Genomic DNA, 24,816 nt, shown 5'->3' with positions numbered 1-24,816 from the left:
TCATTGAATGGATCAAAGTATGAATAATTTTCCAAAGTTGAGACGGACTCCACAAGTGTATGACTAATACATAAGGTAGTGACATACTAGCAGGCACACACGCACACACACATGCAGGTTAACACATATGGTGAAAAGTAGAGCTCCACTATTAAATGAGGAATGCTACATGCACTCCCAAGTCCACACTCCTAAGTGCACACTTCCAAGCGTGTCTATGAAATTTACTATTGGATTTGGATGGATCACTGCCACATCAGGGAGTGTGCGATGTAACATTCAATAACATTCATTGCCTATTTTTTAAAACACTATTAATCAGCCTATCAAAAAAAAAAAAAAAAAATTGAAATGAAAGATCACCTTAGCTACAAACATACGTAAGTGTGTCCAAGATAAAATGTCAGTGATATGCTGTATGTGAAATTACACGTTTCAATCATTGAGTTAGTACTTAACGAATATCCTGCTAAGTTATTTTCTTTTCCAATACTTATCCCTCAAACACTGTCAAGATTGCATCTCAAAATGTTTTCTGCAAGATTGCAACACCCCGTTTAAACCTGATGTCAAGGTTAAGAATCCATGGTAAATTTAAACATATCACTATCACCTACATGCTGATCACCTCACTTTTAATGAAGATTAATATGCAACATTAGGATCATCCCACATTTGATATGGCATGAGTCATCACAACTAGACCAATCAAATGCACAGAAACAGCATTACAAATACAACTCTAATGAATATGATTTTTGGTGTGGGGGGGGGGGGGTAACTATTAAGATAACATCAGGTGGATTGAAAAATAGTATAATTGTCACTTCATATACTGATAGATTGAGTAAATTTCTCACCATCTCATGACCACTAACACATGATACACTGAATAGATTAATGTTAAAATGATCATAATACTTACAGAAGCAAGTTCCAGAGTTGAGCAATGCATATTGTTCCCATGTTTCAAGACCTGATTTAAGTCCCATAATAATACGATTATAAGAAATTATTACTAAGGAAATCCTCACAAATAATAAAGTACCAAGCAAAGATCTTATGCCCAACCTGAATGAAATTGCTAGGAAGCTTTCCCTGAATATCCTTCCGTGGTATGCTAAAGTAAAACCCTTGCCTCTTGTTAAATGGGAGTTTCAAATTGGGCAATTTGAAATCTTCACGATACTTGTTTGCAAGATTATGTATGGCTGTCAATTTAATATTGAATAGCTTTTAGGTCAGCGTACACTGCTATGGTATTATACAAGAAGACCAGGAAGACAAAGAAAATTGAAATCCATTGGTTGTACAAAAACCTTCACTAGTATCACAAAATGACCTCCTTGCTATATCCAAAAGTCCATCAATTCCAGCCTTGACAGCAAAACACTGCTGCGTGCGGGCAACGAAAGGAACCCGTGCATGAAGCACATCTTCATCAATCACCTCTCCAATCCTGAAATAAATACAGCTTATTGAGAATATTCAAACATGGCTGTTGGTGCCATGATTGAAACAATCTCACAATTCTTAATACCCCAACCATCACTAATTACCAGCCACCGCTATAATCATCATTATGTAAGTTTGGTGCGACAAATCAAGGCTGAGTGAGCACATATGCCTGTAAATGGGCTGGGTTGAACCAAGATGAGGCTTGTCCAAACTTAGCCCAAAGCACAAGTGTCTCAACCAAAGCTTAAGCAACCCAAAATGTTAAATAAACATATATCAGTCCAAGCATGGCCTGTGGTGCTCAGGTCAGCCCATAGAGGGAAACAGCAGATAAAAGAGATGATACTGAATTAAAGAAAACCCTAAAGTTGTCTTACATACTGAGTTAAACTAAGACCTATGAAGTTGAAAGCTACCAGTTCAACCACCAAGGAATACATGTTTATTGAGTTTTGATATACAAACTATGTAGTATCTATGTAGAATATTCACAAAGTATATACATATGTTATTTTCACTTTGGCCGGGCTAGATTTGGGCTGAGCAGTGCACAGCCTGAGCTGCATGAGTTTCATTCTAGAATTCTAGACCAAGCTCTGCCCAAATAAATCCAGGCTTAGTACACGAAGACAATGTAGACTACAAAAAGAACCTACTTGCTTCACGATGACTAAAGCAGAAAGCGACGGAAAGATACTGAGGAAAGAGAGCCAATGTTATAAATTGGTAGCACAGTTACAGGGAATTTTGGAAATTATATGGAAGGCGTTAAAACCAAGGTAGTTTTGGAAATTATATGGAAGGCGTTAAAACCAAGGTAGGTTTACTCCTCAATAAGAAATACATGACATTTGAGAAATGAAAAATTGCGAGTTGTTCAAAGTCCCATGGTAAAATGGAACTCTGATCAGTGATTTTTCACAAATGAGGATTCTTAAAACTTGAAACAAGAAATTGGTAGTGCCCGTTAATTTCAGGACATGAGCAGCAGGACGCTTGCGAGTTGCGACATACCTCTTTCTAATGGATGCATATTTCTCATTTTCACATACAGACTTGTACATGTTTGCAAGAAGGAAACTTTTTGCATCCTTAAGCACCTACGATTTATGAAAATGGATTGACACTTCAAGACATACTTGAGTGCAGTAAAAACCATATGGCATATCATAGCAAGTAAACATATTTACCTTTGAGAGTAGAGGTAGTGCATCCAAAGCAGTTTTAAGGAGAATAATGCTTGAGATTAACATTTGGCTCTTTCTAGCATAATCAACACCCAAGACTTCGTTTGTTACTTTCTGTGGCTTAAAGCAGAAGTGACACAGTACTCTATCTGAATGAAGGAAAGAAACATTTAATATAATACAACTGATGGATAAACTTCCAGAAGATTTTTTTTTTTTTTTTTTTTTTTTTTTTTTGAACTTTATTCAATTTCTTCCTTCTTTTTGGCTTACCGGTCTCTTTTGGAAATTTACGCAGAACCTGGGGGAGTCCAAAACACAGCTGTTCATTCCTCATCAGCTCATCCTAAAATCAAACAATTGAAGAGACATATGATGGATCTAAATCACATATGTTGTGAGCTGCCCCTTCATGACTCTAACACTACCACAAAATTTAAAAAATAATAAATAAATAAAATAAATAAATAAATAAAAAATAACTTTCTACATTGTATGAATCTTCAATAGATCATTCCCAGGTGATTTTTTATGCAGGAAATTTTGTTGAACCAATATACCAAGAAAGAGAGAAAAAGAAAAGAAGACAGAGCAAAAAAAAATCTAAGAGAACAGAATTAGGGTTTTCTTGCTCATATATTATTTATAGTTTCCACATATGGTAAAAATACATAAACGCCCACCCATATTATGAAAATAAAAATTAACACATCAACACTTTGAATGCCCAGCTTGATTAAGATTGCATGAAAGGCACTACTTGACACTCATTTCGTCAGAAAATCAAGAAGTTGTTCCCCTATATGTTGTACTTATTAGACCAGCTCGTAGTTTTTCTTGAATAAGATGTCTGTCAATTTCAACATGCTTGGTTAGGTCATGTTGGATTGGATTGTGAGCAATGTTAATCACAGCTTTGTTGTCACAAAAAAAAAAAATTAACACATCAACACTTTGCATGGCCAGCTTGATTAAGATTGCATGACAAGCACTACTTCACACTCCTTTCGTCAGAATATCAAGAAGTTGTTCCCCTATATGGATATGGTGTACATATTAGACCAGCTCGTAGTTTTTCTTTAATAAAATGTCTGTCAATTTCAACATGCTTGGTTCGGTCATGTTGGATTGGATTGTGAGCAATGTTAATCACAGCTTTGTTGTCACAGTACAGTCTCATTGAATCTTAGAATCATACCTAAGTTCTTTCAATGGTATCTTCAACCACAATATTTTACACACTCCATGAGTCATAACTCTAAATTATGCTTTTGCATTGGATCTAGTAACTACTGATTGTTTCCTATTACACCAAGTAATCAAATTACCTCCATCAATGTGCAATATCCTAACGTGGAGCATCAATCCATAACAGATCCAGCCCAGTCTGCATCTATGTAGGCTTCTATTTTCAATTGATCATGTCGAATGTTAGAAGAGTTATTAGGGTTAGTAAGTCATTAGGATTTGAGGGTAGTTTGGTCATTGTGATATTTCCCTAATCCTATATATTTGGATGTTTGTATTAGGTTAAGAATAAGCTGAATAATATAGCAGCCCTCTAATCTTCTTACTACAAAACTATTAACATGGTATCAAAGCCTTGGGGTTTAAATCCTTGTTCCTTTGTTTGTAGTCTAAGTTTTCCACTGTTTTTTATTTTATTATTATTTTTTTTTTTGTGAGTGTTCTTCTGGTGGCAACACCACCCATGTGGGCTTAAAGCCCACATGGGCAGTGAGTGCCTTGAAAGATGTTGTCTGTGGTTATCGCAAAATAAAAAATAAAAAAATACGGTGAGTTTGGACTGTCTCCGGCGAAGCTTCGGCGAGCCTCCGGCAACGGTTTCTGTTTGGTTTGGCTTCTGTTTTTGATATTGCAAGCGTGGTCTACTTGTCTCCAGCGAGTCTCCAGCAAAGGTTCCTGTTTGTTTTTTTTTCTCAGCAGTAGTTGTTCCTACGAGACTCGTTGATTGATCACGTGAAATGTGATCATTGTTAGTTGTCGGGATCTGACCGGCCTTAGTATTTTGCGATGAGATCCAACCGACCTTAGTGTTTTGTGGTGGTTTCCGACCGGTTGTTGTTGTCCGGCGAGATTCTACCGGCCTTGGTGTTTTGCAGTGAGATCCGATCAACCGTTGGTGTTTTGTGGCGAGATCCGACCAGCCTTGGTGTTTTGCAATGGGTTCCGACTGGTCCTTGTTGTTTTCCGGCGAAATTCTACCGGTCTTGGTGTTTTGCGGTGAGATCCGATCAACCGTTGGTGTTTTGCGGCGAGATCCGACCAGCCTTGGTGTTTTGCAATGGGTTCCGACTGGTCCTTGTTGTTTTCCGGCAAGATCCTATCGGCCTTGGTGTTTTTCAACGAGATCCAACCGCCTGTTACAGTTTCCGACTAGTTTTCGACTGGCATTGAAGTTTTAGCAAATTTTCTTATTATTTTTATGGGTATTTGTATTGTGTGCTCCAAGTTGTTCCAGCATGAGGGGGAGTGTGAGAGTATGTTTTTCTATGTTTTTCGTTTGCTTGTTTCTTCCAAGCTGGATTTATATAATTTATATGATCCAACTTGAGGGAGAGTGTTAGAAGAGTTATTAGGGTTACTAAGTCATTAGGGTTTGAGGGTAGTTTGGTCATTGTGATATTTCCTTAATCCTATATATTAGGATGTTTGTATTAGGTTAAGAATAAGCTGTGAATAATATAGCAGTCTCCTCTTCTCCCTCCAATCTTCTTACTACAAAACTATTAACATCAGAAAAACAACAATCCCTTAACTGTGAGGATTTTAAGTAGCAAAGAATCTAGTAGATTGCTTCATTTGAGACTCACGTTACAAATGCATAATTGACTTACCACATTGATAGCATATGCAATGTCAGGACAAGTGCAAAAGAAATAAATCAACTTGCCAACCAATCGTTGATTTCTACCTTCTCCAACCAGAGGACTCTCACTACTTTCAGCCTAACTTAACATTCACTTCAACTAGATTATCAATAGCTTTACATCCGAGCATCCATGTTTCCTTGATAAGATCAAGAATGTATTTCTGTTGGGAGATAAATATACCATGTTTCGACATCACTACCTCAATGTTCAAAAAATACTTCAAATTGGTCAAGTCTTTTTATTTCAAATTCATTTCAAGAGAATTTTTTACATTTCGTATCTCCTCATTGTCATTTTCTATCACTACAATATCATCTACATACACAATAAGAGTTGTTACCTTTCCTCGAAAAGAATGCTTGATAAAAAGTGTATGATCAACTAACTTTGTTTGTAATCAAATTTCTACATAGGGGAAAACCACCGAACCATGCTCTCGGAGATTGTTTCAGAGCGTACAATGGCTTCTTCAATTAGCACACTTTACCCATAGAAGATGAAAATTCAAGCACTGGAGGAACTTCGATGCATACTTCTAGATTTCCATGAAGATATGGATTTTACATGTTAAATTGATGCAACGGTCAATCCAAATTTGTTATCACCGAAAGTAGGACTCGAATTGAGTTCATCTTTACTACCAGAGCAAATATCTTCTCATAGCCAATTCCATAGGTTTGTGTAAAACCTTTTGCAACTAGTTTGGCCTTATATCTTTGCATAGGACCATCGACCACAGGCTATACAGTAAACACCCATTTGCATCCAACTGCTTTTTTTTCCATTAAGCAATTCAACAAGATCCTATGTCTGTTTTTTGATAAGTAAAGTTAATATATCAAAAGCGAAGAGGGGCGCAACCCAAGTACACAAGGAGCATAAAAGAGAAAACGCCTAATTAGGAGAAGAAAAAAGAACAAGAAAATCAAGATAGCTAATCACTAAAGGGGCAAACCAAGCTGTTGTTCAAGTGAAAAGCGTGTAGAAGAAAAACGCCTTGATGTCCTCCAAGGATCTCTCAGTATCCTTAAAGCATTTCGCATTCCTTTCTAACCATAAACAACATACTATGCATAGGGGAACCATTTTCCACACAACGGCACTTCGAGAACGCCCTCCCGACCACCAAGAAGGGAACAAATCCACCACCTTTTGAGGCATGACCCATGACAATCCAAATCGGCTAAAGATAGCATCCCATAGAGAGCGAGCAATCTCACAATGGAGAAGAAGATGATCAATCGTTTCCCCATCCGATTTGCACAGGCAACATCTATTGATCACAATAAGATTCCTTTTCCTAAGATTATCGATTGTGAGGATCTTCCCCAACACCGCCATCCATGTAAAGAAGGCCACTCTCGTGGGTGCCTTGGTGCGCCAAATACTCTTCCATGGGAAATGACTAGCCTCAGTACTAGCCAAGACATTATAGTAAAATCGAACATCGAACTTCCCTTTACTAGGCGGAATCCACCACATTTTATCCTCTCCTTCCCTATTCATTTTATGAGAGTATAACAAAGTATAAAACGAGGCTAGCACTTCCAACTCCCAATCATGAATCAACCGAGAAAAACTAATATTCCATTGAAGAGCTCCTCCCGTGAGATCCAAGTTGTCAGCAACAGACACGTCTTTAGCATTAGCTATGGTGTAAAGGCCTGGAAAAACATCCTTAAGACACGCTTCTCTGCACCACACATCATCCCAAAATTTGATTTTGGAACCATCTCCTGGATCAAATCTTGTATGGCTAGACAACATCCGCCACCCCCTACTAATGTACCTCCAAAGACCCACCCCATGAGACCCCGAGATATTGATAGAATGCCAACCCCCCATTCGGACCCATATTTGGCATCCACGACCATTCGCCACCAAGCCCTTCTCTCATGCGCATAACGCCATAGCCACTTCCCTAACAAAGCTTGGTTGAACAATCTCAATTTCCCTAACAAGATCCTATGTCTTACTTTTATAAAGAGGTTTCATCTCTTCTTGCATCACTTCCCTTGACTTTGGATCAGGCAGTGCCTTATATAAATTTTTAGGATGTGTATGCTCACCTCCTAGCCCATCATAAGCGACCAGCTTCCTCCACCACAACCACTCTAGCCCAGTCAAGTATTGCATCCTATTGTCTTTTATCCTTTACCTCGGATCTATGGGTCATCAATTCCAATGCGATTGAGCCTATGACTATTGACTAGTGCGTCCATTCATCTATCTATTTATCATACCGTCACATCACCTCAGAGTGTTACTTTAGCCAATGGTTCCTTAGCCAAAGTATAGGGCTCTAAAACCATTCATCTCAATCTCGATCTTGTGTTGTTATCTATTTTACATATTCCTGGTTTTCCTTTCAATTTGTTGTCGATTAGTAAAATCACCAAATACTTTCAATGTAGTGTTAGTTTTTACCCTTCTATTTATATTTTTCAGGATCTCTAGACGAAACAAATGATTGATATGGGCATGAAGTTGGAGGTCTATACTATCTGGATTTTGCTCTCATCTCTCCTCCATGGGCACTTCCGTCTTCATTATCTCCTTTCCAATGGCATTGTCGGCTCTGTCACTTGTCTCTATCCACTTGGAAGCGTCAAGTCGAGGTGGTATTGTCGGAGTCTTGGCGATCTATCTTCTTTGCCTTGTGAAGCAAGTTAGTTCTGTAAACACCATCGTGTGGGATAGGAGGGTAGTGGAGTGTAAGGAGGAGTGTGTGGGTCATTTCTCTTTGGCTTGTTCTTTTCAAAATGTAGAGGATAGATGGGTGTGGGCGTTTGGGGGTGTGTATGGGCCGAATGAGGAAGTGGAGAGAAGGGCACTTTGGGAAGAGTTGGCTGGATTGATGAGGGTGTGGGAGGTCCCTTGGTGTTTGGGCGGGGATTTCAACATTGTACGCTTTCCTAGTGAGCGCTCCAATGGTTCTTATTACTCTTCGGGCATGATGAATTTCTCGGACTTCATTTCAGAGAATAATCTGGTGGATATTCCGATGATGGGGGGTCAATTTACTTGGTCTAATAATCAAGAAAATGAGAGTTGGTCGAGGATTGACCGGTTTTTGCTCTCTTCGGATTAGGAAGATCATTACCCAGCAGTTTCTCAAAGAAGACTTCAACGCCTGCTCTCGGATCATTTCCCTTTATTACTAGATTGTGGGACTCCTTGTGAAGGTAAGAAGGGTTTTAAATTTGAAAATATGTGGCTTAAGGCAGAGGGTTTTGTTGATAAGGTTGCTTCTTGGTAGGGGTCATATTCGTTTGAGGGCCTGCCTAGTTTTGTGCTTGCTAGTAAACTAAAATCTCTTAAAGTAGACTTGAAAAAGTGGAATGAGGAGGTCTTTGGGGATATTGGGAGAAAAAAGAAGGAGTTATTTGGAGGTATCCAGGAGTTGGATGAGCTGGCAGAATCGAGAGGCTTAGATCAAGAGGAGAAAATCCGAAAGGCGGACAAGTTAAAAGATTTGGAGAATACTTTGTTGTGTGAAGAAATTCATTGGCGCCAAAAATCGAGAGCTTTGTGGCTCAAGGAGGGGGATAGGAATACTCGTTTTTTCCACAAGATGGCTAATTCTCACAGAAGGTACAACAGTGTGGAAGTGCTTCGTATTAATGGCATCTTATCCGGTGATTCAGTTGAGATTAAAGATCACATAGTGCAGTATTACCAAAGTCTTTACTCGGAACAAAGCTCTTGGCGCCCTAGAATGGATAACCAACCTTTTTTGTCCATTGAGGAGGAGGACAAGAGGTGGTTAGAAAGAGATTTTGAGGATAAGGAGGTTTGGGAGGTGGTAAAAGGTATGGATGGTGATAAGGCTCCAGGTCCAGATGGTTTTTCCATGGCTTTTTTTCAAGCTTGCTGGGGTGTTATTAAACAAGATGTTATGGCGGTTTTTGCAGAGTTTCATCGTAGACGTCAATTGGTGAAGAGCTTGAATGCAACCTTTATTTCCTTGATTCCTAAGAAGGCGGATGCGGTGGAGATGAAGGACTTTCGGCCCATTAGCTTGGTGGGAGGGGTGTATAAAATTGTATCTAAGGTTCTTGCCAATAGGATGAAAACTGTTTTGGGTAAGGTCATTTCCTATTCTCAAAATGCTTTTATTGGGGGTCGGCAAATCCTAGATTCCGTTCTTATTGCAAATGAATGTGTGGATAGTCGCATGAAATCAGGGGTGCCAGGTGTTCTTTGTAAATTGGATTTGGAGAAGGCCTATGACCATGTAAATTGGGATTTTGTCTTGTATTTGCTGCATAGATGTGGTTTTGGTGAGAGGTGGAAGGCTTGGATAGAATGGTGTATTAAGACGGTAAAATTCTCCATTCTTGTGAATGGTTCTCCGGAAGGATTCTTTAACAGTTCGAGGGGAATCAGGCAAGGGGATCCCCTCTCACCGTTATTGTTTGTGCTTGTTATGGAGGTGTTGAGTAAGATGATGAATGCGACGGTTGACCAAGGCCTTTTGACTGGTTTCTCGGTGGGAAATAGGGTCTTGTCGGAGTTGATGATCTCACACTCCTTATTTGCGGATGATACTTTGATTTTTTGTGAAGATTCTATCGAGCAAATCCGGTATGTTCGTCTTATTCTCTTATGTTTTGAAGCTGTTTCGGGTTTGAGAGTGAATCTTGGAAAGTCAAAGATTGTGGCCATTGGTGAGGTTGAGAACATTGGGGGCCTAGCTAACATTCTTGGGTGTAGTGTTGCAGAATTGCCTATGAAGTATTTGGGCCTTCCTCTTGGGGCGTCGTTCAAGGATACGGTTATGTGGAATGAAGTGATCGAAAAGATGGAGTGTCAGATGGCAAGTTGGAAGAGAATATATCTTTCTAAAGGAGGTCGTTTAACCCTCATTAAGAGCACTTTGCTAATCTTCCAACTTACTTTTTGTCTCTGTTTCCGATTCCTGTAAGTATAGCTAAAAGGATTGAGAAAGTCCAAAGAGATTTCTTGTGGGGAGGAAAGGAGGATGAGCCCAAGTTGCATCTTGTAAGTTGGAACCAAGTTTGTAGCCCTTTTCGATATGGGGGTCTTGGCATTCGGAAGATGCATCAGTTTAACCAAGCTCTTTTGGGGAAATGGCTTTGGAGATACGCAAATGAGAATGGGGCGCTTTGGTGTAAGTTGATCAAAGCTAAGTATGAAGACCAAGAAGGTGGATGGTGCACCAAGGAGGTTTCGGGCTCTCATGGTGTGGGGTTATGGAAGCATATTCGGAAAGGATGGAATTTATTTGCCAAAGGTATTCGGTTTGAGGTGGGGGAGGGTTCGAAAGTCCGATTCTGGCATGATATTTGGTGTGGGGACAACTCTTTGAAGCAAGCTTTCCCGTCCTTATACAGTATCGCCAGACACAAAGAAGCTTGGGTGAAGGATAATTTTATTGGGAGGAATGGGGTTGTTGAGTGGAATGTCATCTTCGTACGATCGGTCCAAGATTGGGAGATGGATTTGGTTTCTCCTTTTTTTGATCGGTTGTATTCTTGCAAGGTTTCCCTAGGCAGTGCTGATCGTATTTGCTGGTCTCCGTCCAAGAAGGGCAAGTTCGAGGTTAAGTCGTTTTATAAGGCCTTGTCCATCTCTAATCAAGAGGAGTTTCCTTGGAAGAGCATCTGGCGTACTAAGGCGCCTCAACGGATGGCTTTTTTCGGTTGGACTGTAGCCCTAGGCAAAATTTTGACTCATGATACGCTGCGTAAGAGGAACATAGTGGTAGTGGAGTGGTGTTGTATATGCAAGAAGACCGGAGAGTCAGCCGATCATCTTCTTCTCCACTATGAGCTTGCAAGGGCTCTTTGGCACACGATTTTTCAGCGGTTTGGGTTGCATTGGGTCATGCCTTGCCGGGTGAGGGCCTTGTTTGCTAGCTGGTGGTCGGGAGGTCGTTCTCGAAGCGCGGTTGTTTGGAAGATGATCCCTCTGTGTCTTATGTGGTGTATTTGGAATGAAAGAAATACTAGATGTTTTGAAAATTCCACTAGGACCATAGAGGAATTGACTCATTTCTTTTTCTTTACTCTTTACTCTTGGACGGCCGCTTGGCTAGCTCCTTTAGTGATTAGTTTCTCTGATTTTCTTTTTCATTTCTCTCCCTCCTAGGCGCTCTCTGTTTATACTTTCCGTGTATATGGGTTGCACCCCTTTGCGCTCTTTTATATCATCATTACTTATCAAAAAAAAAAACACCATCGTGTGTCTTTACCGTCTAGCTATGTTGGTCAGGTTTCTAACACCTTTGAGTTAGCACACTCCAGTCCTTTTAGTGTTGCGTCAAATAAATTTCAATACTTTGTTACCTTTGTTGATGACTACTCTCGGATGACGTAGTTATTTTTAATGAAAAATCGTTTTGAGTTAAAACTTTTCGGCAAAGAGATCAGAACTCAATTTGGCCAGAAAATCCGAATGTTGCAATATGATAATGCCAAAGAATATCTCTCAATCCTTTGCTTCTTATTTATCTGCCAAAAGCATTGTATACCAGACCACTTGTCCTTTACACATCACAACAAAATGGTGGTGTTGAGTGCAAAAATCGACACCCCCCCACCCCCCCCCCCCCCCCTGATGTTGCTTGAGCCCTCTTGTTTCACATCCATGTACCCAAATCTTTTGATTGCATGCTACCAAATGCTTTTGGAGGGAATCCAACTTATTTTATCCTTCCCTCCTTATCTTAGCCTAATAGAGTACAAAAGATGAAAAAACGATGTTACATAATCCACCTCTAGTAAATGATATATTCCACTGGATATTTCCATTAGAGAACTACACATGATATTCCACCCATGCCTCCTTACATCGCGAAATACTAAATAATTCCAAAAAAGTAACCTTCAAGGGCTGATCCCAACACCCCAAATCATGCCAACACCTGATTTTTGATCCATTGCCCACCTCATATCTAACAAATGTAGAAACAATTATACAAACACACAGCAAATACTGGAGAGCAGAAAACAATGCAACAAGAGTAACAAGGCTGAGAGGAGACTCCAATTGAGAAAGCCCTACTCAAATTATGGAGCCAATGTCTTACTTTCTAGCTAACAAATCAAATTTGCGAGTTATATTAGAAGTGCTACTTCTACGATGCCATTTTGGCTTGCAAAAACATTGACTTGACTTTCAAAAGCTTCTGAACTTTGACTTGCAAAAACATTGGAGAAATTCCCCAGGCTTGAATGTGCATATTTAAAGCCATTACAAAACAATTTTACATAGTATTTCTAAATTACCCCCAGCTTCTTCACCTTGTAACATACTGCAAGGGCGTCTAACCCCCCAAAACCCTAACCTTTTCTACCCGTCCCACAAAACATTAGTGAAAAACTAAACTAAAAAAGAAAGTACATTTCAATGAAAATTACTGGATTAAAAAAAAAAAAAATAAGGGTCCAACCTAACTATATAGGCAATTGCTCATGATCTTATTTCAAGCATAGATATGAGTCAGTCTGGAGAGTGGAGAGTCAGTCGATCATCTTCTTCTCCACTGTGAGCTCGCAAGAGCTCTTTGGCACATGATTTTCAAGCGGTTTGAGTTGCATTGGGTCATGCCTTGTGGCGTGAGGGCCTTGTTTGATAGCTGGTGGTCGGGAGGGCGTTCTCGAAGTGCGGTTGTGTGGAAGATGATCCCTCTGTGTCTTATGTGGTGTATTTGGAATGAAAGAAATGCTAGATGTTTTGATAATTCCACTAGGACCATAGAGGAATTGACTCATTTTTTCTTCTTTACTCTTTACTCTTGGATGGCCGCTTGGCTAGCTCCTTTAGTGATTAGTTTTTCGGATTTTCTTTTTCATTTCTCTCCCTCTTAGGCGCTCTCTGTGTATACTTCCCGTGTATATGGGTTGCGCCCCTTTGCGCTTTTTATAACATCATTACTTATCAAAAAAAAAAAAAGCATAGATATTTTTTTTTTTTTGATAAGTAAATTGTATATATCAAAAAAAAGCGCAATGCGCCTCTTAGTACACAAAAGAGTATACATAGGTAGCCCAAAAAAACCCAAAAAACGGACCCCAAAGAAACCCAACCCAACTATAACCACCACCAAGCGAAAAAAACCAAAACAAGAACCCAAAAAACCCAAACACTGAAGCCCACAAAACCCACCACCAGCCCTAAAAAAAACCAGAACCCTAATGCACCTCTGGAGGAAAGGAGAATGCATTTTTGGTTCCAACACAACCCCGACGGCGATAGTACCGCTTCGGAGAAAGTCTCTCTCTAACCTCATAGTTGATGGAGCATTCTAAATTCTTGATTTCCCGCTTCCCTTTTGCCTTAGAGGTAAAGGGCTCCCGCTCCTCTTCAATATTCGAAAAGAGATTCAAAAGACTCTTCTCATCACCTCCTTCACCATTAGACAGTCCCACACTGGAGGCGAAATTCACCGCATCTATAACCACCTCCGAATAGTTCCCTGCCCCCTTCTCGGCGGGTTCCGCTACAACGTCGGCAAACAGCTCCTTGTTCTTCTGCAACTGCTTGGCAAGCTTCTCCTTCACCCTCCGGGCATACCCTATTTGAGATTTAGAAACAGAGGAATAAATCGGAGCACCGCTCTCCGACATTCGAGGAAAAGGTTCGCTTAATCTCAAACCCAGCTCAGCCGTATGCTTTCCCGAAATAGAACAGGTCAGTGAATCTTCGACTACAACCTTAGAGCCCTTTACCGACGATGAAGCCTCCTTCATCCCAGGCAGAGAGGAAGAGGAAACATTTCTAGACCCTAAAAACCCCCGACGTAGCAACCCTTTCGCCGGAGCAGTCTTAACGGGTTCAAACTCCTTCGCCGGAACAGAACCAGCTCCCACCGGAGGAGCAGAGACCACCACCGGAGACAAAGGAGAGACATGGGTACTCACCGGAGTCAACAACCAGTTCTAGGTATCCTCCGGCAACAGAGCATCCTTCGTCGGAAAAACAGGGACCATCGCCGTCCCACGAGACACAGACCCCGCCGCACAAACCAGTTGATTTGACTCCGGATGCACCTCCGCCAACGACAGCCCCACCAACGCAAGCTCGGAATCATCGCTAGAAACCCCGGCGAGACCACCGGCGACCGGCGCAAAAACCTCAGAAACGCACGCCTCCCTACGATCGTCCGGAACATCAATCTCTCCCGGCGAGGCAGAACCACACTGTTGCGATTTGGGCAAAAACTTAACACTACGCTTCAAGCCCCTGCGCCAAGCTGTCTTGAAATACCCAGCGTGTTTGGGCTTAAAGAGAGACCCAAACTCGCGAACACCCAGCCCAACTAAAAGTTCTTTAACTAACCCAGCTAGGACCCGGCCCAAAACAGAACGCAAAAAACCTAGCAACATCTTATTCTTCTTTTTCTTCTTCTTCGTATGATCCGCCGTCGGGATGAAACCTGTAGCCAGATTAGCAGGATCCGGCGACTCCAACTCCACCCAGTCCACCATCACCCGCGACTCATACTCACCGTACCCGGTCTCGAAAGAGTCCTTCACCGGGAAGAGATCAATGTGTTGCGAAGATCTAACCCTCCTCCCAACGAAAGGCTCCTCAGAACCAGCCGCCAGTCGAAGAACCTCCGCAAAGGAGCGCCCAGGGTGACATCCAGAGAAGGATTCTCCCAAATCAAGCTTGAGCTGCGTCCCCGGAACATGATGCGTAGAGGCTGTTGGACCCAACAACCTCCGCAATTCATTTGCAAACCGACGCCATCCCCTCCCTCCACGGCCCGCAGGTAGCCAAATGATCCCTTTACGACCTCCCTCAGCAAAGACGGCCACCTCCAGGAAACTACCTGCCTTATTAACACCCCCATGCACCATCAAAGCCTTGTCGCCCTCACGGTATGACTTGGCGATATCAACCTTCAACAGAGATTGACTCGCCTCCTCGACCATATCCACCAACTATGAAGCACAAGGTTGGCTCACGAAAATTACCCCTACGAACCCTTTTCTCTTTTCCTCCAACCGAAGATCAGGACACCCTTCCTTCGCTGACAAGCAAAAGGATTTCGCTTCTATAGAGAAGTGCCGTTCCATAGCGGCTGACCAGAGCCTAGCGCACAGCGCCTAAACAGCGCCGCCGCTAGGGCAGAAAACTACCTTGCTAACCTGAGCCGAGTCCGTACCGGAAATCGTCGAGAGACGGAGAGAGAGAGGGAGAGATTTCCAATTGTGTTGTTAACAACTTCAGATATGAGTCAAAAAGGCATAGATATGAGTCAAAAAGGCATTGTTATTTCATTCATGTGCAAACACCTTCTCCCAAAGTTAACAAAGACAGAGCACACAGTAATTAATGTTAGATACAACAAGGGGAAATAAAAAAAAAGGGAACCCTAACAGAGACGACCTTAAGAAAATTTAGAAGGTCTCAAGTTGGGAAAGAGTTTGATAGACCAAATTGAACATAGCTTCAACCGAGAAATTTGAGAATACCACATTTAAACTAACCAGGCAATCAAGGCGAGCATTGATAGTCTCAATATCTTTCAAAGGCTGCAAAATATTGGCACGGAGAAGCCTAGTCCTGGAAAAGAAATCCCAAAAAATGTAAGATTACAGATTTTACATTAACAAAAAGAAAAGCGACGGCATAAACCCCTCTTTCTTCTATGCACAAGCCCCTAACCCCCTCCCTCCCTTCCAGGGGGAGCAAGATGGCATGAGAAGAATCAGTGATGTGCCTAAAGCTAAGGGAAAATTTTGCTAAAATTATGAAGCAATGGTTGATATGACATGTCACATCAGCCAGCTTGAACAATTCATCACATACCCTCCAATAGTTTTAGTTGTCTTAAGCATGTGGAACAGACTTCTCTTTTTGTTACTTGTTCCCCAAAGGCTTGAATGAAGTGGCTCAATAATTTCCAAATTTTGGATGCTGCCACCAAATTTCAACTGTAAGATTTCATATCTAAATTATATGATAAATCTCACCAGTATATATACTAACCAAATATCTTTTTAATAGATGGTACCACTATTTAAGCCAGACTAATATGTTGGACAGCAGCTAAGCACCAGAATACATTAAGCAAGAAAGGGATGGTACCTGGTAGCATCAATGCTCATATGGTCAAATGATCCATTAAAAGTAACCTGGGAAAGAGATAATTGTACAGTAAAAGTAATATTAGAATTCTTAAAAAAAATAAATTAATTAATTAAAAATAAATAAAATAAATAAATAAAAAATAAACTAAAAACAGATCAAATAATAAAGGCAAACGGAGGAAATTTGAAAAACTGAAGTTATGCATTTGAGCCATTTATCTGTAAGAACAAATTATAGGGGCCACTATTACATATTCCATGGGTGGAAATTTCTTAAGGGGAGTATAATAATTCTAAAGTTTTAAGTATTTCAGTGCCACACATGAGAGTGCAATACCATAAAATCCTTACAGAAACAACACTGACCATTTGGAATTTATATTAGAATATCAAGAAGTTGCTACTGTGATTCAATTAGAAACTCAGAACTCAGCTCAGATGTATAGTAACAGTACTCTTTGTTGATTTATATTTCAAACAAAACATATTAACAGCAACTGATTATTTTTTTTCAAGGGAAGCCATTTATGCATGCAGGGAAAATTAAAAAAGAGTACAAGAAGCAGGTAATTATAGTAACAGTACTATTTTTTAAAAACGCTATGTTCTCTCTCCTCTCTCTTTCTGTTTTTTTTTTTTTTTTTCCTGCTGTAGTGGGGGCGCGTGCTAGCGTGTCCGTTAGGTTTTGGCCTCTATCCGTGGCCTGCTATGCCTCCGAGAGCTCGAAGGTGCTTCTTTGAGGTGATTATGGAACGACGCTTCTCCGTTGAGCTAAAACCTTCAACTTCTCGGCGAAGGATGGGTCTTCGAACTTTCATCTGGAGGAAAGAAGGAAGGGTTTTGTTGGGGTTATTCTGGTGGGTCAGCAATGTGCTACTTGGTTGGTAGCTATGGTGGAAAAGGTGATTCAGTCTCCAGTGCAGGATGATTTCGTCAAGTATTTTTGTGAGGAAGGGAAGACTTTGATGGTGAGCGGGTGTGGTAACAAGGCAGGGAGATTTCTGGAGGTGGCCGCCTACGCGGAAGGTGGTCGGAAAGGTATCATCTGGATCCCAGAGGCCCGTTCTGGGTGGGGCTGGCATAGGTTCGTGGGTGAGCTGCGTTTGATGCTGGCGTTTCAGGAGAGAACTTCCGGGTCTTCGATTTCTGAGGTTTCCTCTCCGGCAGGGAAGCAGATTCAGGGGAATCAGAGGGGTGATCATTTTTCGGGGTTAAAGGCTAGGAGGCCTTTTGTGAAAGCGCTGCGCTCTTCTTCTTGCGTGGTGGCGGACACGATTGGGTTGCAGCTCTTATCGTCGCAAGTGCTGGACTTATTCCCGTTTTGAGATGGGGAACGCTGGAGTGGAGCTGTGTTCAGTGGTGAATTGTTACGATATGGAGAGTGCCTCTCCCATGCTTCAGCACTGCTTGTCGTTTCCGGTGGCGGCCGCTGCTAAGGTGAGAAGGAACAAGACGAAGAGGTGCCTAGGGCATTTTTGTGCTGAGCTGTATCGGATCCTTGGCGGGCTGGTTCAGAAGCCCAAAGGCAAGCGGTTCAGGGTTGGGTTTATGGGTTATGCTGGCCATAAACCCAAAGGCAAGCTGTTCAGGGTTGGGTTTATGGGTTATGCTGGCCATAAACCGAAAGGTAAGCGGATCAAGTCCGAGTTGGTTCTCGGGTCAGGTTCCAGTGCGGTTTCCGAGTCGGTTCCCGGGTCGGCTGGTCACGATTTTGGCCTTGTTTTGGACCCTGAACCATCTTATGGTGATTTGGAGGATGAGGTTCGCCTGGGCTCAGCTGCATCCAAGTTCGACACTTCTGCGGTGGTTCCAGAGTCTCTGAAGGCTCCTGTTTCGCAGGCAGCTGTTCATAATCCTCCCCTGGTGAAGGGCTTGCTCCGGCAGGGTTTTTTTGGGCCGAGAACTGTTCTTTCACCAGCCTCGTCAATTCTAGATGCTAAGGACGCTTCATCTACTTTGGGTAAGTTCTCTTTTCCTCCTCTGCCTCGAGAGGAAAGACTGGGTCACAATTCTGGTGATATTGCATTGGGTACTCCTTTCCCGTCTAAGTCACTGGCCGCGTGGTCGTCAACTATGGTGGTTGCTGTTAAGGGGGAGGATTCCAGCTTTAGTGGGCTGTCTCAATCCCAGAATTGGTCGGTAGGCTTCAGTCCATCTGGCGAAATAATCGTTAGGGATGAGGGAGGCAAGCTTTGGGATGGAGTGGATGGTGATTCCCCCATTCCTCTTAATGTATACCCTCCTACGGGAAGCAGCTTGGCTGATGCGTTTGTGGAGTGGGATGATGGGACGGATGACTCCTTTCTTGATCCTCTAGATTGGCCATATAGTGACGAAGATGAGGAACCGACTTTGGCGATGTTGAAGGCTGTTGAAGAGGACTTTAAGGTTGCTCGGGCCAAGTACAAAGGCAATATGGAGTTGTTCAATTTGAAGAGCTCCGTTAATTATGGTGACGCTTCCAATCGGCGAAGGAAAGGCTCGGCTCGCAAGCGGTAGCGCTGGAGTCTCCTTAGGTTTTCTGGTTTGGTTTAGTCCTTGAGGGTCTTTATTGGGCGTGGGTTTTTATGGGTCTTTTGGCAGTTGCTGTATTGGGTGGTGGGTTTTTATGGGCCTGTTTGGGTGTTGCTGTGTTCTTGTGGGTTTTGGGTTCCATGGGATCTTTCCTGTCTTTTTGTTTTCTTTGTCCTTTTTCTTTCTTCCTTTTGGCATTCTCTTGTATACTTCCTGTGTACTAGGGTTGCGCCCCTCTGCGCTTTTGATATATGAAACATTACTTATCAAAAAAAATATATTATAATCATTTTTCTTGGAACCCTCATGATCAACCACACAACATATACCATTATGACATGTGTTAACAGATCCAAACCCATGTTAAATGTGAGTGTCAATGAATTTGGATATGATGTAGCTGAGCCAAATTAAAGAAGCAATTTCCTAAAGGAATGCTACAAATCAAAAGAAAAAGCAGCTGTCAATGCCCACTCCCTCTCTCTCCCTCCTTGTGCCTAGAGGCAGCCCTCAAATTCTGACAGATAATCTATAATTCTTTATTAGGAGCCAGAGATGTGTTGGTGATAAAACAGACAACAATTCCTAATTTAATTGTTCAAATGGGAAGGGAAGGAACATGCATCATAAAACACATACCAACAAGGAGTGGTTTGTAACAATGACCCCTTTTTCTGCTTCTGTCCTGCGCATGCAGTTAGAACTTGTTTTTAGAAGTTCAATAACTTATAAAGGATAACAAATATGATAACAATAAAAGTGCAATTGCTCTTCAAATATTCAAGCGAACTTCAGATGCCTAACAAATTATCTACCTACAGCAACTTCCAAGATGAAAAGGCGTGCATAATGCACAAGTTCTTAAAAATTAGAACTATCATATGAACAAATAAAATGTCAATAGAAACTATCACAAATTCCAAAATCATATGAACTTTTTTGTTAACTGCAGAATCTTAAACCTTGCAGCAAAGGAAATTTAGAATGTACAGTGAAAGTAAAATAATAAAAGAAAAAGATGATAACTCTAAAGAGCCCTTAAAGCCCATAAAGAGGAGGAACAGAACATCAGCAGAGACAATATGGTTCAAGTGTCCATCTTAATACCTCAAAATTAATCTCCCCTCTTGAATAAGAATTCGCTTGGTTTAAAATAGCTTGTATTTGGACTGAGTTTACTAGCATTCCATCTTTAAATCAATACTGTCATATCACACTAAGACCCTCCCCAATGTAGCAGTAAACAAATGTTTTGCATTAGTCTATAAAAAAGTAAGCCCCTAATTTTACTTTTCTTTTTGTTTCTTTTTCTGAGGAAGTCTCTAATTTTTCAACAGAATGATGCTTTCTTTCTTAAATGAAAATCAAGTTTCCAAAAATAACAGCTTCTCAAAAAAAATATATATCTATCAGACACTAGAAAAAGGATGTTACTGCTTCTTAGCCATAATAGGTAATTAACCATTGAGATAAGAACCCCTAGTGTGAAACTCATCAAAATAACATCTAGTATAAAGTTATGTCGGGAATTAACTAGATTCAGAATTAAAATATCCACCTTCATGTCTTAACTTGTAGAAAGAAAAGTGCTGAGTACCACTTAATAGTAGCTGCCGCAGCTGCCAAGCAGAGGTAATACTGCTTGTAATAAGTATCCAAACCAAGTGCAGAAGGCTCCTTGGCCGCTAGATTTTTTATCAGCACGGCACCCTGGAGCACAACACCACAACATCATTTCAGAAAATGGATGCAAGTATCAGCACCCAAAATTTTAAAAACCAGTGGAGAATAATTATCTATCACAACCTTGGTATCATTGAAGCAACCACGGGCCACTACAACCTGCACAAAGCAGTATATCATATTAATTCGTGAACAAATGAAAATCACTCACAAAGGCAGACACATATGGATCTGGTTGTCCAGGTGCACACACAAGCAGGAGCGAGAGGGGGAGAGAGAGAGAGAGAAAGATCTGAGCATTGGTAGTCAGTCATTAAGGACTATCACCTTCTTGACCGTAGCGCAAAATCTATCCACCAACTCCGAAACTCCAACCATACCTTCTGGTGCCAGCTTGTTTGGAGTAACAATGATCACCATGGGATCATAGAAATGCAGCAAAGTTTTTGTATTCTGATATGAACTGCTAGTTTCAATATATTGGGAAAGATGCAGTGAAGCTGACCTCAAGTCAAAAGCAGCAACTCCAACCTGACCACACAATTGGTGTCAGTTACGCTTATGCATTACATTAGTCATCAAAACCAACCTTCAGTAACATTTGGAAATGCATCTCTACACTTCAAGTAATATGTATCTTGAATCACTCAACTCCTAAGGATTAACATCCAACTCGAACCAACAGAAATATTTGGTAATGATCTTCAAAACTATAGTGTTCACAAAATCATGATTCCATTTCCATTCTCATTTGGCAATCTTTGGATATTAGAAATCCAGGTTCCATGTGACATGGTTCACAACGTTGCATTCTCTACAATCAAAGACGCAATCCACCACCTTCACTGGGATGTGATACAGTGGTAAATTGCTAATCCAATTGATGCATCGGATATTTGCTTTTCTCAAAATTGTTGAACGTGAAAATCAAAAACAGATCAAGGCATGAATCAGCTATCAAATATAATTATTACAATTTATAAGAAAAGGAATGAAAGAACGAAAGAAAGAGCAAAATCTTTAGATTCCATTATGACCTTCAAGCAGAATTGCATGTAATAGCACATATCTGACCCTAGAGAATCCACAAAGATCTAAACACTTCAATCAAAAGAATATTAAAACAAAATTACATTTGAATTCAGAATCAAAGAAAAAAATCAGCTGCAATTGGCCCTATGATTCATTGATATAACACCAAAAATGCAAATTATATATGGAGTAATTCGACTACGTTTTACCACTAATGAGTAATTTAAGGTAAAGGAAAAATGATCATCATATTGGGGATATGAATCCTAACCTTTCAACCCATAATTAAAGGTATAAGCACAAATCCTATACGTGAAGCTGCAGAAACTTCAAAGGTAAATCGTTGAAAAAAGATGAACATCAAAGCAGCCATAGTTTCAGAAATGTGCAAGTCTCATATCATTTAAATGGTAGAATAAGCACTATTAAGTGTCTGTTTGGTCAAGGAGAAAGATGAGGAAAAGGGAGTAAAGCATAAATTCACATATTATTTCTGATTCATTTAACTTCACGTAGAAGTTATTTTTATCAGTTCAGACAAAATAGTGGTATTACGCTGATTTTGGAGAAGGTTTTGGTCTTTCGATTCCAAATATCTGAACATCTAAAAGTAAAAATACTACTCCATAATTTTACTTTCTTATCATTCCCTGCATTTTCTCGGGAAAAACAAACACAGATTATCCTAGAGTCAGAAGATGATAGTACACCTCTTTGGCTCTGTTCTCTATCAGACCTATCACGAAGCTCGATCTCTCTCCTCCGTCGTCCTCCATTGCTATACCCTAGCTTCAATGGCTTTTTAGTTTTTACAAGCGCTTCGTTGAGCCTGGTGCGTACTTGGCTTAACATGCGCACCGGGAATCGGGGGCAAAATAGCGGGGAGATTGTATTAACGAGACTAAACGGCCTAATTAATCCTCGTTGGTACCGGCAATTTTAATAAGTAGAGAAATTTCCTCCAAAAAGAAATTTATATATATATATATATATATATATCCTCCACCCATATAAAATGATGTCAAGTGTCTAAACATTTAATTGTACATTAAATATTAAAGGTTATTAATATCAATTTACTAACTAAGGTTATTCTTTCTTTTTTTCTTTTGGTTAAACATTAGACTAATGTTTTATTTTTTCACCAAGGTTAGAACTAGCGTTAAAAAGCGAAGACCTAACATCGGATTAGATAAAAAACCAAAAAAACAAAAAAAAAAGAGTTATCTAACATTTTGAATTTTTTATCTAAACTATTCATTTATCCACAATGAGTTATCTAACGTTGTTTTATTATTATTATTTTTTTAACTATTCATTTATCCTATTAACAAAGGAATCAGGGCTCCACAACAGATCTCTTTACTACACATACTTTACACTTGGTCTCCAATATGTATTAGCACAAAAACATATCAATTTTAAGAAAAAAGAGAAAGAAATAAAAAAAAAAAAATAGGGGCCTTTTTTTTTTTTTTTTTTGTGGACGGAGTTTTAAAAATCAACATTCGTATACACAAAGAAAAATGGATTTGCTTACCCTGAATGGAGTGAATGGCTCCACTTCCATGCATGGTTCGCAAAGCCACGGGCTTGGTAAGTAGCTAAATAAAAGTGATGAAAAGACAAGAAAAAACGAAGGGAAAAAAAATTTAAAAAAATCAAAATTTAAAATAACTCTCCATTAATGGGATAACTTAATAGAGATTAAAATTAATCAAATTATTATCCAAAACACGAAGACTTAATTGTTAAAACATCAAGAAGAGTACCTTAATATGATAGCAGTTTTCACGTATATACCAAAAAATCCTGATCACATATGTATTCTTCTCCTAAAGCAACAGTCTTTCAGTCACATATGCAAAGGACTTGAGAAATAGAGAATTGAGAAAAACGTATGCTTTTGATATGACTCATCAACTTCACCTTGTTTAGAGTTACTAAAATTTTCTAACCTTGTTTAGATGTGATTTTATTATTATTATTTTTTTTTTCTTCTAAGCCAACTTTAGCTCTTCTTCTTTTAAACGTTAGTGCTAACCCCCTTTTTTTTCTTTTTCTTTTTTTTGGTTTTTTATCTAATCCGACGTTAGGTCTTCACTTTTTAACATTAGTTCTAACCTTGGTGAAAAAGCAAACCGTTAGTCTAAAGTTTAACCAAAAGAAAAATAAATAAAAAATAAAAAATAAAAAGTTAACCTTAGTAAACTGTTAATAACCTTTAATATTTAATGTGTACATTAAATGCTTAGACACTTGGCACCATTTTATATGGGTTGAATGATATTTTCTCCAAAGCGGTTTAGAGGAAATTTTTGTCCAACATGTGAGATGTACATGTTTTTTTAATAGTAAGGACAAAATTGTAATAAATTTTATTAAAAACGCATATGCATCTCACATGTTATTAAAAAAAATGGACACATGTCACTTTTATAGATTAGGTTGAAAGAAATTTCTCTAACCTAGTTTGGAGGAAAACTTTGTCCATTTCAAAATAACTCTCAATTAATAGTTACTGAAACTCATAACTGAATTTGATAACTATTTTTAAGAAATGGGCCTTTGGGGCCTTTATTTTTTTTTTAGGATTTTTCCTTCAGCCTCTTTTTATAGGACCTAATTAGTATAAACTACATTGGTTCTTAATCTTGGTGGGCGGGTGGTTAAGCTATGACTTGGTTGGTCGTGAGGGTGCGCCTGTGGTTTTTGCTATCTAGGTCTCTCTTGATCAGTCTCCCACGAGTTGGTGCTACAATGGTCACGCCCAGGTAAAATAACCACAATTGGTCTCCCCACTCCAACCTTTTTAATTTTTTTTTTCTTCTAAATAATTAGAAGGCTTCGATATATATTTTTTTATGAAATATAAATTTGATATATAAATTTCATTAAACTCAAATCAAAAAATCTATACTTTTTTTTTATGAAATACATAATCTCTCAATTGAAGCAAATTGTCTCTTTCTTCTTGCAAAA

At 39.9% G+C, this 24,816-nt stretch overlaps 2 protein-coding genes across 3 annotated transcripts in view; one reads left to right on the top strand and one right to left on the bottom strand.

The window, feature by feature from the left end:
* Positions 1-22,660, bottom strand: part of MSH4 (MUTS-like protein 4) — a 46,404-nt gene extending 23,744 nt beyond the window's left edge. Inside the window, exons 1-14 of one of the 2 annotated variants that reach the window (XM_088517114.1) lie at positions 22,545-22,660; positions 21,130-21,333; positions 20,926-20,961; positions 20,717-20,829; positions 19,759-19,804; positions 16,604-16,650; positions 16,325-16,432; positions 16,003-16,078; positions 2,919-2,991; positions 2,649-2,794; positions 2,473-2,558; positions 1,320-1,459; positions 1,072-1,211; positions 926-976 (exon numbers count right to left, since the gene is read on the bottom strand). In XM_088517114.1, the coding sequence (XP_088373240.1) occupies positions 926-976; positions 1,072-1,211; positions 1,320-1,459; positions 2,473-2,558; positions 2,649-2,794; positions 2,919-2,991; positions 16,003-16,078; positions 16,325-16,432; positions 16,604-16,650; positions 19,759-19,804; positions 20,717-20,829; positions 20,926-20,961; positions 21,130-21,333; positions 22,545-22,610 (1,332 nt within the window). In that variant the 5' untranslated portion in view covers positions 22,611-22,660. The remainder of the gene's footprint in view (positions 1-925; positions 977-1,071; positions 1,212-1,319; positions 1,460-2,472; positions 2,559-2,648; positions 2,795-2,918; positions 2,992-16,002; positions 16,079-16,324; positions 16,433-16,603; positions 16,651-19,758; positions 19,805-20,716; positions 20,830-20,925; positions 20,962-21,129; positions 21,334-22,544) is intronic. The other variant, XM_059600689.2, reaches the window with a different exon arrangement.
* Positions 8,103-11,666, top strand: LOC148584951 (uncharacterized). The gene is made up of 3 exons (XM_088517222.1): positions 8,103-8,553; positions 9,454-10,392; positions 10,473-11,666. The coding sequence occupies exons 1-3, from the start codon at positions 8,103-8,105 to the stop codon at positions 11,651-11,653; spliced, it is 2,571 nt and encodes an 856-aa protein (XP_088373348.1). The 3' UTR covers positions 11,654-11,666.
* Positions 22,661-24,816: the final 2,156 nt, after the last annotated feature.

Source organism: Corylus avellana, chromosome 6, assembly GCF_965113065.1.
Source record: "Corylus avellana chromosome 6, dhCorAvel1.hap1.2, whole genome shotgun sequence".
Taxonomy (NCBI): Eukaryota; Viridiplantae; Streptophyta; class Magnoliopsida; order Fagales; family Betulaceae; genus Corylus; species Corylus avellana.
The sequence above is the reverse complement of the archived record's forward strand: the minus strand, read 5'-3'. Positions and strand labels throughout refer to the sequence as shown.

Bases quoted from the DNA above. Each gene is read 5' to 3' on its own strand.
- LOC148584951 (XM_088517222.1), top strand. From the start codon at position 8,103: ATGGCATTGTCGGCTCTGTCACTTGTCTCTATCCACTTGGAAGCGTCA. The intron at 8,554-9,453 runs GTCAATTTACTT...CGGTTTTTGCAG, and splicing joins GGATATTCCGATGATGGGGG to AGTTTCATCGTAGACGTCAA. The intron at 10,393-10,472 runs GTCGTTTAACCC...CTGTAAGTATAG, and splicing joins AATATATCTTTCTAAAGGAG to CTAAAAGGATTGAGAAAGTC.